The sequence below is a fragment of the Anolis sagrei genome, chromosome 1, assembly GCF_037176765.1.
Source record: "Anolis sagrei isolate rAnoSag1 chromosome 1, rAnoSag1.mat, whole genome shotgun sequence".
Taxonomy (NCBI): Eukaryota; Metazoa; Chordata; class Lepidosauria; order Squamata; family Dactyloidae; genus Anolis; species Anolis sagrei.
In genome coordinates, this window is record NC_090021.1 from 225,143,285 (window position 1) to 225,156,381 (window position 13,097).

General features: G+C 35.5%; 1 protein-coding gene across 2 annotated transcripts in view; it reads left to right on the forward strand.

Annotated features, from left to right (window-relative positions):
• Positions 1-13,097, forward strand: part of CNTNAP5 (contactin associated protein family member 5) — a 488,740-nt gene that overhangs the window by 424,994 nt on the left and 50,649 nt on the right. The window contains exons 20-22 of one of the 2 annotated variants that reach the window (XM_060774167.2): positions 8,190-8,320; positions 12,040-12,127; positions 12,276-12,352. In XM_060774167.2, the coding sequence (XP_060630150.2) occupies positions 8,190-8,320; positions 12,040-12,127; positions 12,276-12,280 (224 nt within the window). In that variant the 3' untranslated portion in view covers positions 12,281-12,352. Of the gene's footprint in view, positions 1-8,189; positions 8,321-12,039; positions 12,128-12,275; positions 12,353-13,097 lie in introns of those variants that run through there. The other variant, XM_060774159.2, reaches the window with a different exon arrangement.

Below are 13,097 nucleotides of genomic sequence, written 5' to 3' on the forward strand. Positions count from 1 at the left end.
CCATCACATTACAGAAATTGTCATTTTACCCTTCTACATCTGGATCTTTCCCCAAAAATCCACTTCCCAACCAGCTCCTGAAACACATGAAAAGATATCTGTTCCCAATGCTTTAGACACAGAAAGAATGCTCTACACTACACTTAAACCCAACCTAATGTGATGAACACAGTGGGTTACCACTTCTGAAATGAGGGACTCAGTGGAATTTAATCAATGTGATGAAGTGGCAAATTATGATAGAAGAGCTTTCCTGCTGCAGCAGAACTCAGCGGTCATCCAGGAACATAATTTACACAGAATGGCAGTGATAATAACTGCCTGTGACCAAAAGGACATAATCTAGAGTTAATGCACCAACGTTCTTGCTCTTGGTACTCCTATCCTTAATAAATCAGTACATGAGGCACTCCATGCTAATTTTTGTAGCGCATATGGAGTACACAGTTTTATTAATTACCATCCTAATGTTATCTTTCCTTCTTTAATCAACACCTTCAGTCATTATTTTCTCCTCTTTAGCAATCACTCACACATGTTTGATGATGTGCTAAAGAAGTGTGGCCACTCTTTTAATAAGCTACTAAAAGCTTTGGCTGTTGTGGTGTTAATATCATATGGCAAGGATTTCATTCTCCCAGTATCTGTTTTGGCCCTCTAAGAAGACACATTTCCCACCTATGTCTCCATGGGTCCAGTGTCACATGTTTCTTCAGAACAGTTCTTTAGGGGAAAATAAATCAGCACAGCTGTTCCACTGTAGACCACCTGGATTAGTCTCTCTTTTTTGGATGATTGTACATCTGTGATCCTTCAGATTTACATTCCCACTCCACATGTTCTAATAGTTGACTAAGGGCTAATGCAAATTGCAAAGCAGCAACATTCGGAAAGCTGTACTCTCCCCACTCTGATATTTTGTCTGCATCTCTCATCCTCTATCCAATAGGCCTGGGTAACAACGGAAAAATTTGTTTCTAAAATCGATTCGTTTTTTGGGGGTTTTTGCGTTTCGTTATTTAAAATAATTACAAAATTTTCCTTTTAAAAAGTTCGATATTTACGAAATTTCGTAAATGGTAAAAAAATTACAAAACATTAACGAATCGATTTCCGAAACAATAACGAATCGATTCGTTAATGGCGGACGCGACCGCGAAATACGCTAAAAAACCTCCAAAAACTTCTGAAGCTTCCCTCTCCCTCTGTTGTTGACTGTTGGTGTGATATTATAATTTTTTTTCACTAATTAAACCATAAAACTGGCCCAGACATGCGGAAATAATAACGAAACGACCTCAAAACAATAACGAAACGAATACAATAACAAAATACAAAGCATTTACAAAACGTATTTAAAAATTCGTTTTTTTAAAAAATTGCTCCAGAATGGTTCGTTATCGTTTTGTAATTGAAAAAATTAACGAATTAGTAACGAATTACGAATTAACAAAACGAAACCGCCCAGCCCTACTATCCAAAAAGTTTTCCTCTATGTAATTACCATGAACACCATTTCTTAAAAGTTATTTGTTGTAATCCACCTTGCAATGTTCCTGTCACCTACCTTGATACAATAAGTCCAGCATGTTGCAATAAAGTAACATCAGGGAATGAGACTCTCTTTCGCCCCCTCTCTCACTATTCCAAAGCTGTTTTTCATCTTTTATATTTTATAGATATATTTGCCTTTTTTGTTTGTCAAATCTAACATTTTGAAATTCCTCTAAAATGTTTAAAATATGTAGAAGCAGTAGTGTGAAAAAGCAGAGTTATGGGGGTATGCAGACGTCTGATATTGGGGCCACAAATTGTTGAATCTGTTCAAGAGCACACTTCAAGAGAGGTGCCATATTGAAGGTACATAAACTTGATATGTATCCACTATGAATAATGTGACCACAGTGGAGTAGTAGGTTTGTACAATAAAGTCCATAGAGTCATAGACTTTTAAGAGGCCACAAGAAGTATTCAGTATAACTGCATCTGCCCCTGTAAGTCATAAATCTTGGGGGTGGGGAAGGAGGTCATCCTTCTTGCTGCCCTCAGGGTTTTACTCCCATGAGACATTGTGTGATTTAGGGGTTGGATTCTTGGGTTTACTCTCCCATTACATTGTTAAATACAATAGACCATTGAGAGATTGGAGAGCTTTCTCATTTTAGGTCTCACTTTCTAATAATTGCAATCCTAAATTATATATACTTTGAAATTTTGTCCTATCAGTTTAACTCTTCCAGAAAAGTAGCTTTAAAAAACAAAATTAGATGCAAGTTATAATAGTTCTTATCTATTTGTTTAAAGCATTTTTGTTCCTTATATATATTTTCATAGACAATTTTCGAAATAAAATTCTTACATGATTGTTTTGAAGATGTGCATTAAAATGTGAGCAGAACAAAATTCCCCCCAATGCTAGACAAAAGTTTGCCAATGTTGTGATTTTATTAAACAGCTTTTTAAGTTCACCCCATGGAGCACCACAAAACTGCATTAGAAGGGAGTGCTTTTGAAAGATAACACAGGTGGGTTTTTTTCTTTCTGAAGGTGTTTTCCAATTTAACTTAGCACTTTAAATTTTGAGAACATGGAAGTTATCTTAGAAAATCCAGTTTTGCCTAGTCTTTTAAATCTCCACCAATGCTAGGAAAGGAAACATTTTATTTGTTTGAAAAGGTTCAGTGTATTTGATGGAGAACTCTGGAGGTATGCTGTTGATCACAACATAGAATCATAGAGTTGGAAGACACTGCTGGGACCATCCTGTCCATCCCCCTGCCATACAGGGATATACAATCAAAGCTCTTCTGACAGATCACCATCCGATCTCTGTTTAGAAATCTCCAGAGCAGGAAACTCAGCCTGCTGAAGCATTCTTTCTCACGAGGATGAGCAAAAGCCTGGCAGATGGCCACCCAGCCTCTGTTTAAAAACCTCCAATGTAAGAGTTTCCACCATACTCCAAGGCAGAGAATTCCACTGCTGAACAGCTCTTACATTCAAGAAGTGCTTCCTAATTTTCAGGTGGAATCTTCCTTCCTGTAACTTCAACCCATAGCTCCGAATCCTAGTTTTCAGAGCAGCAGAAAACAAGCCTGCTCCTTATTTCTTATGATAGCCTTTCACATATTTATATATAGCTACCATGTCTCCTCTCAACCTTCCTTCTGCAGGTTAAACAGACCCTGCTCTTTAAGACACTCCTCATAGGGCACGGTTTCCAGACTTTTGATCATTTTGGTTGCCCTCTTTTGTACATGTTCCAACTTGTCAATATCTTTCTTGAATTGTAATACCCTGAACTGGACACAGTATTTCTGAATGACAATAGGTCAATATAAATTTTCTTTGAGTAAAGAATTGGTTAGTAATGTTTCAGAATTCAGTATGACCAATTCTTCTCCAGAAATGAAGTATACATTTTAACTGAACAGGTTGCACTCTGGCACCACAAGAGGAAAAAACCTTAAGAAATGGGGCTACAATTGGAGTCCATGACATGTGAGTGCGGAGAAAAGCAAACCACAGAACACATACTACAATGCAGTCTGAGCCCTGCCACATGCATAATGAAGGACCTTCTATAACAACACCAGAGGCACTCCAAGTGGCCAGTTTCTGGTCAAAGGACATGTAGCATAATGCCAAGGTTTTTTTTTTTTACTTTTGTGTTTTTAAATGCATTTTAACTGTACCCTTAATTTACTTCTGACACAATAAATAAATTTTTCCAGTTTAATGGAACAGCTGTGGTAGACATGATAAGGCTGACAATTTGCATTCAGAACTGTTATAAGCATGTATTTGGCTGTTTCTTGACCAAGTCAAATAACAAGTGTAATTGGCCATTTAGTTCGTAACCTCCTGAAAAAGCAACAATGTGCAAAATGGATGCTTTCAGGCATGTTAAATGCTGACACCAGGCTAACACATCCAGTAAGCATACCATAAGGTGTGCAGATATAGCCCAACTTCCTTGAATTCAGTTGGTGTCAACTAAAATTACCAGGTATTGGTGTTATCCTTTCTCACCACCATTGTCATGACAACCACCATCAATTATTTTGATACCTTGCAATGCTAACATTTGAACTCTCCTAAAATATGGTTCAGTAACTTGAGATAATTATACCATGCTAATGATGGTTATTGGAAAACCTCGAGCAATTTTACTCCTTCCCATACTGCTAGGAAGCAACATGCAAATTATCCCATGTTTATTTTCATGAAAATTCTCCCAAGTCTCTTATATTTCTTTGGCATCATAGAGACCAATATATCTACAAATGCTTCCACACTTTGGGAGTCATGTCAGTACTTGCCTTAACTCATTTAGGACATTGTTTCCTACCTAATTTTGTTTCCATGCACATTTTATAGCCACTTAAAACATTTATCACTTTAACTTTTGGCCAGATTGAAAATAAAATGTGCAATCAAGTATCCCACTAACCCAAAAAAGGCTCAAGCTGCTTTACGTACTTACTTAAAAGTAAGTTTCATTGATTTAAATAACTCTTACTACAGTGTAGATATGTATAGAATTTCCCATTTAGACATTTATGGAGATAAGTCACATGGTTAATATCATTTGTAGGTAATGGGGCTCAGAAGCACTTTGAGATAAAGTATGTGAAGGAGTGGGTAGTATTTCAGAGAGGAAAAAGTAAGACTCAAGCAAGAGATGCCAGTTTGTAAATGTTTGAATCCATATTGACTTGTTCTATGAAGGTTTTTCTATGTTGAATAATATTGCATGTAGTGGTTGTCCAGATACTCTGAAATTTATGGTTTCATACTTGTTTTCCACAAAAAACATTTTTTCAGTTGATCTGATATTCTGCTAATTGCTTTTATTCTGTCTGTCTTTAAACAGTCACATGATTGCCATCATGTGATATATTAACTCCTAGTTTACACACAATTCTCTCCAATCTCAATTCATCATCATCATATTCATCATATTCATCATCATCATCATCATCATCATCTTTGGCACTATCTCTGTAACTAATTAGTTCAAAAGTAATGTCCTGATCTCTATTTAATAGTGATGTAAAGAATAAGTAATTTATATTTGGCTTTCCTAGATCACACAAAAGAAATAGCATAAGCTAAAATAAAAATGTAAGATCAGAGTGCCTCATATCTTCTTGTAACAACTATGGTTTGAGCTTGAATACAACCTTTTCCCAAAAAAAAGATGGGGTATTAAAAAAAAACTGTCAAATGTTCCATTTCATCAAGGAAAGGATTGTATCCATATTTTTCAGGAGCTAAAAAACATTTTCTTCCTTCTGTATCAAAGGAAAATAGTGACATGATTTTTGTTGAAATTGGCTAGAGATTCCTTAGCAGCCAAATAAAAAGAATCTGCCAGTTGACCAGCCCTGGCTTGAAGAACCCAGAATATACTTCCTGGTTTCATATTTAATTAGAAGGGATGCAAAATAAGCTGGTAGTCATTTTCTGAAATTGCTTGGATAATAACTTGGCAGCAAGACATAGCTTAACTAATATTCTGCGTTTGCATGTGTACTCAGATATATAACACCAAAAAACAAGATGACAAAGCAAACCATGACTACAGTACAACTCCCAGAACCATAATTTGGTGATTGCTTTAATTACAATTATGAGACAGAAATGAAGCAGAAATTAAAATAAAATAGATTGTACCCATACTCTTATTGAAAGCATAATGTGGCATAGAACTCCAATCAACCAGAAAATTCTAATTTAGAAATACACAAAAGAGTCCTTTTAAATGCATTCCTCTTCTGGACACATATTTAAATAAAACCATTTAGACTTTCCATGTTTCCCCACACAAGTGCATTGTATATTGCTCTAAAATAGCCACATGGGTCATATTGATCATGATGGTTTAAATGAAATCCTAACTTTGTATAACAAATACAAGTGTAAATTCTTCTCAGAGTTGGAGAGCATGACCACTCCCCATGCTAGCTGCAGTGTTTTTTTATAATTGTAGTTCATAAAAATAACCTTTTAAAGCTCTGCTTAGTTTATTATGGCTTTGAAACTGCAGAGTTTCCAGCAATGAAGGCGTCATTTGATTTCAGTTATAGATTGATGCTGCAAACCTGTGCATGTTTCTCGTAATAATTTCTGACCATAAAGCAAAGCTATAACAATACACTCCCAGTTAACCAGGACTCAAGCAACCACAACTTTCAACCAACCAGCAAAATAATCAAAGAACTAATACTGCATTCACAAAGCTGTTTTTATACTGCATTCAAACTGTGCTACATTAAGTTAGATTTGCTTTTAATTACTATAGAGTCTCACTTATCCAACATAAAGTGGCCGGCAGAATGTTGGATAAGCAAAAATGTTGGATAATAAGAAGGGATTAAGGAAAGACCTATTAAATGTCAAATTATATTATGATTCTACAAATTATGCACCAAAACATCATGTTTTACAACAAATTGACAGAAAAAGCAGTTCAATACACAGTAATGTTATGTAATTATTACAGTATTTACGATTTTGGCATCAAAACAGATAAGGATTCTTTCTTTCTTCCACCCTGGACATTATTCCGGGCAGGAGGCAGAGTATGTTGGATAATACAGAACACTGGATGAGCAAAGGTTGAATAAGCGAGACTCTACTATACTGTATTTCAGTGTTAATATGAAGTCAATACAGCATTTATTTCTTCATGTAAAATAAACAGCTAACTAAAAGCTGTATGTCAAAAAGTAGCACATACATATCTTCTTCATTCTTTTCTAGTCATACATCTCTATTGCCTTCATCAAGTGTCTTTGTTTAATTTTCCTATTAAACAAGGTGAAACCAAAAAAAAAAAGATTTATTTCAGTGTTTGCAAATAGCTGTGGCAATCATGTATATTTACTTTTCTTACATTCTGTAGCTCAGAAAGTATGATTTACTTGTTAATGTCTCTGCAGTAAAATAATGACTTGTGAAGACATGATGTATGAATATTTTGCTGATAGGAGATTCCACAGTATTGAACTATAACTGAACAGTGGCTATTGATACCTTCTACGATTTGCTTCCAAGGTTCCCAATGGATTGCAATATCTGTAAATACTTAAGTCCCGTCATATATTATGGCATAGTAAAATTGTGTACCTTATGTAAAATGGCAAAAATTAAGGTTTGCTTTTTTTAAAAAAAAAAAATAAATAAGCATAGATGATTACATCCATGAAACAGAATGTTAGGGGACAACTGTATTTGGTAAGGCTGTGCAACCACGGAAAAATTTGTTTCTAAACTCAATTCGTTTTTAGGGGGTTTTTGCGTTTCGTTATTTAAAAGAATTCCGAAATTTTTCTTTAAAAAAGTTCGATATTTACAAAATTTCGGAAATTACGAAACAATTTCGAAACAATAACGAATCGATTCGTTAATGGCGGACGCGATTGCGCAATACGCTAAAAAACCCTCCAAATGGGACAGGGGGAACTTCTGAAGCTTCCCTCTCCCTCTGTTGTTGACTGTTGGTGTGATAATTTTTTTTTTATCACTGATAAAACAACAACTATAAAACTTGCACCAGACATACGGAAATAATAACGAAATAATAACGAAACAATTTCGAAACAATTACGAAACCATTACGAAACAATTACGAAATAAATTTTAAAAATTCTGAAAATGCTCCTGAATGGTTCAATATCGGATCGTAAACCACTTTAAATACGAATTATTAACGAATTACGAAATTAACGAACAAAACCGCACAGCCCTAGTATTTGGATCCACAAACCAGTTTGCTTTATACCTCTTCGTGAAGTAGCCAATGTTACAGAGATCTTTAGCCTCCACCTGAAACTTGTGATGTGGCTTGCTTGTTTGATTGAATAGCCTAACTTGGAAACAATGTATTATAAAAGTTTTTAGGCCTGCACTCTTTTGTCTGTGAATCAGCTTTCTTGTTCTTTCTTTACAGCAAGTTATTGGGGAGATTCATAGATCAATTTCTAAGGACTGTGGGGAAAATGATTTTGTTTGGCACCTTCCAATCTTATGATTCTGTTATATATAAGAAGGTGCTTGCAATGGACAAGTTTCCATTGAAGTAAAAAAAAACAACCCTTTGATCTTCTCTGTATATAATATTTTTCTAGCTACAGATCATTTTAAAGATCAGAATGTTTTCTTTCCTTCTTCTTCTTTTTAAGGAAGCTTGCAAGTCCGATACAGATTGATTAAGGACCGATCCCTTATTTTCACAATTGATTCTGGAAATTTTGCTAACCGGGAACTACACCATGTGAAGATAAATAGAGATGGGAGAGAGTTAACTATTCAGGTATCATTTAACCACCATGCTTAACTACCCATAATGTCTTCCTTTCCTCCATTTTTTCCTTCCTTGTTTATTGTTGTTGAAGAAAATCTAAATTTTCTCATGTAGATGACTGGGCTAGGCATTTTAGGCTGGATCTACACTGCCCTATATTCTTGGATCTTATCCTAGATTATCTGCTTTGAACTGGATTATACGAGGCCCCATCTACACTGTCATATAAAATCCAGATTATTTTAAACTGGATTATATGGCAGTGTAGACTCAGATAAATCAGTTCAAAGCAGATAATGTGGATCCACATTATCTATTTTGATCTGGATTATATGAGCCTACACTGCCAGAGAATCCAGCTCAAAGCAGATAATCTGGATTTTGTATGACAGCGTAGAAGTGGCCTCAGATAATAAAGTTGGTCTTTCCTTTTACAACATGAGGTAGTCATGCTACCATAGTCGCAAGCCATGTGGAAGGGAGACCTCCTTCCTTCATCTCCTAATGGCAGCAACAGGTTTGAAAGTGAGAGGAAGTGGGACTTCGCCTCTCCATTAGAATACAAAAAGTGAGAAGAAGTTACAAGAGCAATATTACTTTTTAAAAAGACTGGATGTTATATATTTCAGCATCTAAGGCCCCTTCTACACTTCCCTATATCTCAGGATCTGATCCCAGATTATTTGCATATCCCATATTATCTGACAGTGTAGACTTATATAACCCAGTTCAAAGCAGATAATCTGGGATAAGATCCTTGGATATAGGGCTGTCTAGAAGGGGCCCTAAGATAGTGTCCACAGAGGTATAAACATCAGTGTGACTGCCAGACAGCAACTTCTCCCCAGCTCCCTATGGATCAAGCCCTTCATGCAGATCATCCAAATTCTTCCATTTCTCTTTGCAGTCCCTCTCAAAATGGCAATAGGAAAACACAACAGCAGAAGAAAATGAAAACATTTAGCTCCAGTGAAGCATTCTGGGGTGTTTATGAGAGTGGGGATTGTTTGTGTGTGCTTTCCACACATTTGGCAGGCTTTTTGTTTTGTTTTAGTGCCAAATTGTCCAAATGCTTACACTATATATATGGTAATTGAAGGATTTGGGCACTTGGAGGAGGTATGGGTATTCAGGAACCATATGCAACCCTGAATCCTAGCCCTGGAATAGAGCAATGAAAATAATCTGGAAAACCCTGTAACTTTCAATCCCATCTACTCCTTCACCAATCTAGAAAAAATAGAAAAATTTATAACAACAGAATTCTCTGGCTTCTTTCTAACAAAGAAGAGGCAGGTTTAGAGGTGTGTGGTTTGACATATGTAACTAAAGCAGAAAGAAGCCAAAGGGACCATTCAGCTTGCTCTTGCTCAGGTTAGTATCCTGGAAGATCAATGGGAAGAGGAGCAACAGGAGTGCATGACATGATTACAGATACAGGAAGAATGTGAAGAAAGAACAAAAAAAAAAAGAACCCAGACAGATATAAAGTAAATAATTTTTTTCATTGATACTAGTACCATTATTCAGTTCAAGCAGAATAGCTGTATTGCAATTTGGCTGGAATGTGAGAAAGGTAAGAATAATGTATTTCTTGGTTAACTAAAGGAAAACATAAGGTATAGGTAGGATAATAAGAATTAGTTCGTGTTGAAATCTGTCATCCTATTTTTTGGAAACTTTTTTACTTTTACAAAGATGGATTGTTTTCTTACCACATTGTCAAGATAGAAAAGGGGTTTTTTTTTAACTGATGTTTTGGGATGTTCCTTATAATAATAAAGTGACCAAGGTTGTTATATGAGTTTTATTTTCTGTTATGCTTCAGTCCATCATTATTTGACTTCAATAGGCAACTTCAACAAGTCTAGGCACATTTCTGTCCCTGAAATTCTCCTGAGGCCTCACGGAATACTAAAAATGCAAAAAACAAACAATACTACCAAGCAGAAGCAAAGCAATACCAGAGGTGTCTGAAAGTCCATTGTGTGTGTGCATTAAATGGTGTGGATGGCAATGGCCTGTTAAAAAGGTGAATGGCCACTCATGAAGGTTTCCAGAAGAGAAAATAAATCTTTTTTCCATTTTTTTAAAAAGTGGTGGCTTGGCTCCACAAAACAGTTGTGTTATGTAGGATTTCCTACTATTCAGACTTCCTGGAAGCTTTTCACACTTAAGAAATATAGCACTATAATTCCTTTTTAACCACCTCCTGCCTGAGATTTGTACTTTTCTCTAAAACAGCTGAATTTTCTAAATGTTTCTACCTAAACTGCCAATCTCAGGATTTCATGGAAAGTTGTCATGGCAGCTAAAGTGGAATAATAGTGCTATATATGTGTTGTGTGAACGAACTCCATGGGTAAGCTTTCTTGAGATATTTAACCTGGGGATTTAAATGAGATGAGGAAAGCTGAGGTTCACAGAGAAAATATTATCCAGATGGGATGCTGAAATATCCCCTCCCAGCAACCTTGTAAGTAAACTGAACAACATAATCCCTCACCCCAGTTATGAAAATTCCACTGACATTTTATCTTCCTTTGATTTTGCCTGCTAAAAGTGGTTTCCTTTCCATCGAGCTGAACATGAATAGTTTTAATATAATGCAGAATAAATAGTCAATATAGCATTAATTGGTGTTGTAAACAAAGGGATTTCTACATGTTTCCTGGAACTAGTCATGTTTCCACAGACAATTCTTATATATGAACATTTTTGGTAACAGAGGATAGAACACAATTTATATGTTGTAACCAATTTGTATTCTATGCATTTTATTAGCTTATGGTTTTATCTGCTTTTAGTTTATGGGATATGCTTTATAACTATGTTAAGCAGCATTTAATCTTGCCAAAGTTGTAAGTCGCCTTGTGTTCCCCTGCTGGGGTGAGAAAGGTGGAGTACTAATGAAGCAAATAAATAAAAATAAATTTCATAGTTATGAGGTCTTTTTAGGCTTGTGTTAACAATTTTGAACTTATTTCTCAAAAGTAAAAGGCTTACGACTTTGTTTTTCTAGATATAAATTGTGTACTATTCCAATGATTCCATGTTTTGACATAAAATGTTATGAATAAACTTCGATGAAGATGTGTAAATGAAAAACATGGAATTTTGAAACACATGCTTTTATGGATTAACTGTGAAATATTTAAGGACTGTTCTGTGAAACATACAGTGTGCACTGCAATATAATAGCCAAATAGACTATTTTGGCTATTATGCAGGCATACCAACTTCAGGCAGCTTAAGTATACAGACTTAATTCAGTCAAAAGGCAGTCAATCAGCCATTTCCCAATACTGCCAGTCATATAAATTTTAACTGTGACAGATATCAGCTTGGAAAGAAGTCCCATGAGCTACTGAGCTACTTTTAAAGGCTCAATATTATCAAATATTTAGAAATTTCCATCAGCAGAATCTCACATTGGACTAATCCAATTTTTCTATCTAGTATACAGCTACAATACCAATAACCTTTGGAGTAAAACCTGAAATGCACATTTGAATTGACTTAAATAGTTTTGAGTCTGCTTCCCTATTCTACTGCAATTTGAGAACAAAATTTAAGAGTCAATTCTCTGTCAGCAGAACTGAAATATGCATTAAATGCAATTAATTTATTTTAAAGCTATGGGCATTTTTATTTCTGTTGCTAATCTGTACCATGTGTCAGATGATCTAATAATGCAATTGCTTTTATTGATACCCACCCCTTTCCAGATTGACCAGGTTCTCAAAGTCAAGCACAACTTTTCCTCGGAGGCAGACTTCAGGGCCATTAAGTCGCTAGCCTTGGGGAAAGTCACAGGTAAGCATTGAAATACTCAGAGATTTGTTGGTGATTATGGAATGATCATCCATGCAATGTATTGTCTGGGATATATGTGGACCTGTATCTCTTGATATACACCTTGTTTATGTAAATCAGAAAGTGCAAAATATGGCTTTCCTTGCAGAGTGATGACACACAAACTTTATGTGAGCCAAATATTAATGAGAGCATCAATGAATAGCAAAAATGCAGCAGAAGAGGGATGAGGTGAGTGACTGCAGGTGATGGGACAACTTTCAGAAACCTACAACACGGAAATGGCTTTCCACATAAGTCGCTGGGAAATATTAAGGGGATATTTTACTCTATATCCACTAACCCAAGGATTGGGGTCTGACCAGTTTTCAATGCCTCTGTGCCCCATGATTGGAACAATATAGTATGAGAGGTGGTGAGATAGTGCCTTTTCAGTGGTGGTGCCACAAATGTGGACTAGTCTCCCCTTAGTGGTCTGGTTGGTGTCCATATAGGCACGCCAAGCAAAAATTATTATGTCTTAATCAAAATTCTTAAGGCCTGATTGATCTCTTCCAAAATACACATTCTCAGTTCTTAATATTGTTTTAATTTTCAAACCAGTTTTAACCTGCTAAATTGTCTACTTTGAATTGGTTTACATTATTTTTATTTAAAAAAATGTCTTGACAGCTTATAAATTATTTTACTTTTATGGCACCAAGCAATGCTAGGATACAGTGTAGAATATTGTAATTGACATGAGCATATGCAAATAAATCTATGCAATATAAACTTTTGTTGTTGTGGTTCAAATTTTTGTGCAAAATAAGCCTCAATATAGAAATCATCATTACCATCATCAACATCATCATTAACATTATCAAAACCCTTATAAGTTCATCCTGCAGAAACAAAAAATATATTACATCTTTTATTCATACAACATGAAATACGTAAAAAATTCACATTCTCACATCTGATGACCAAA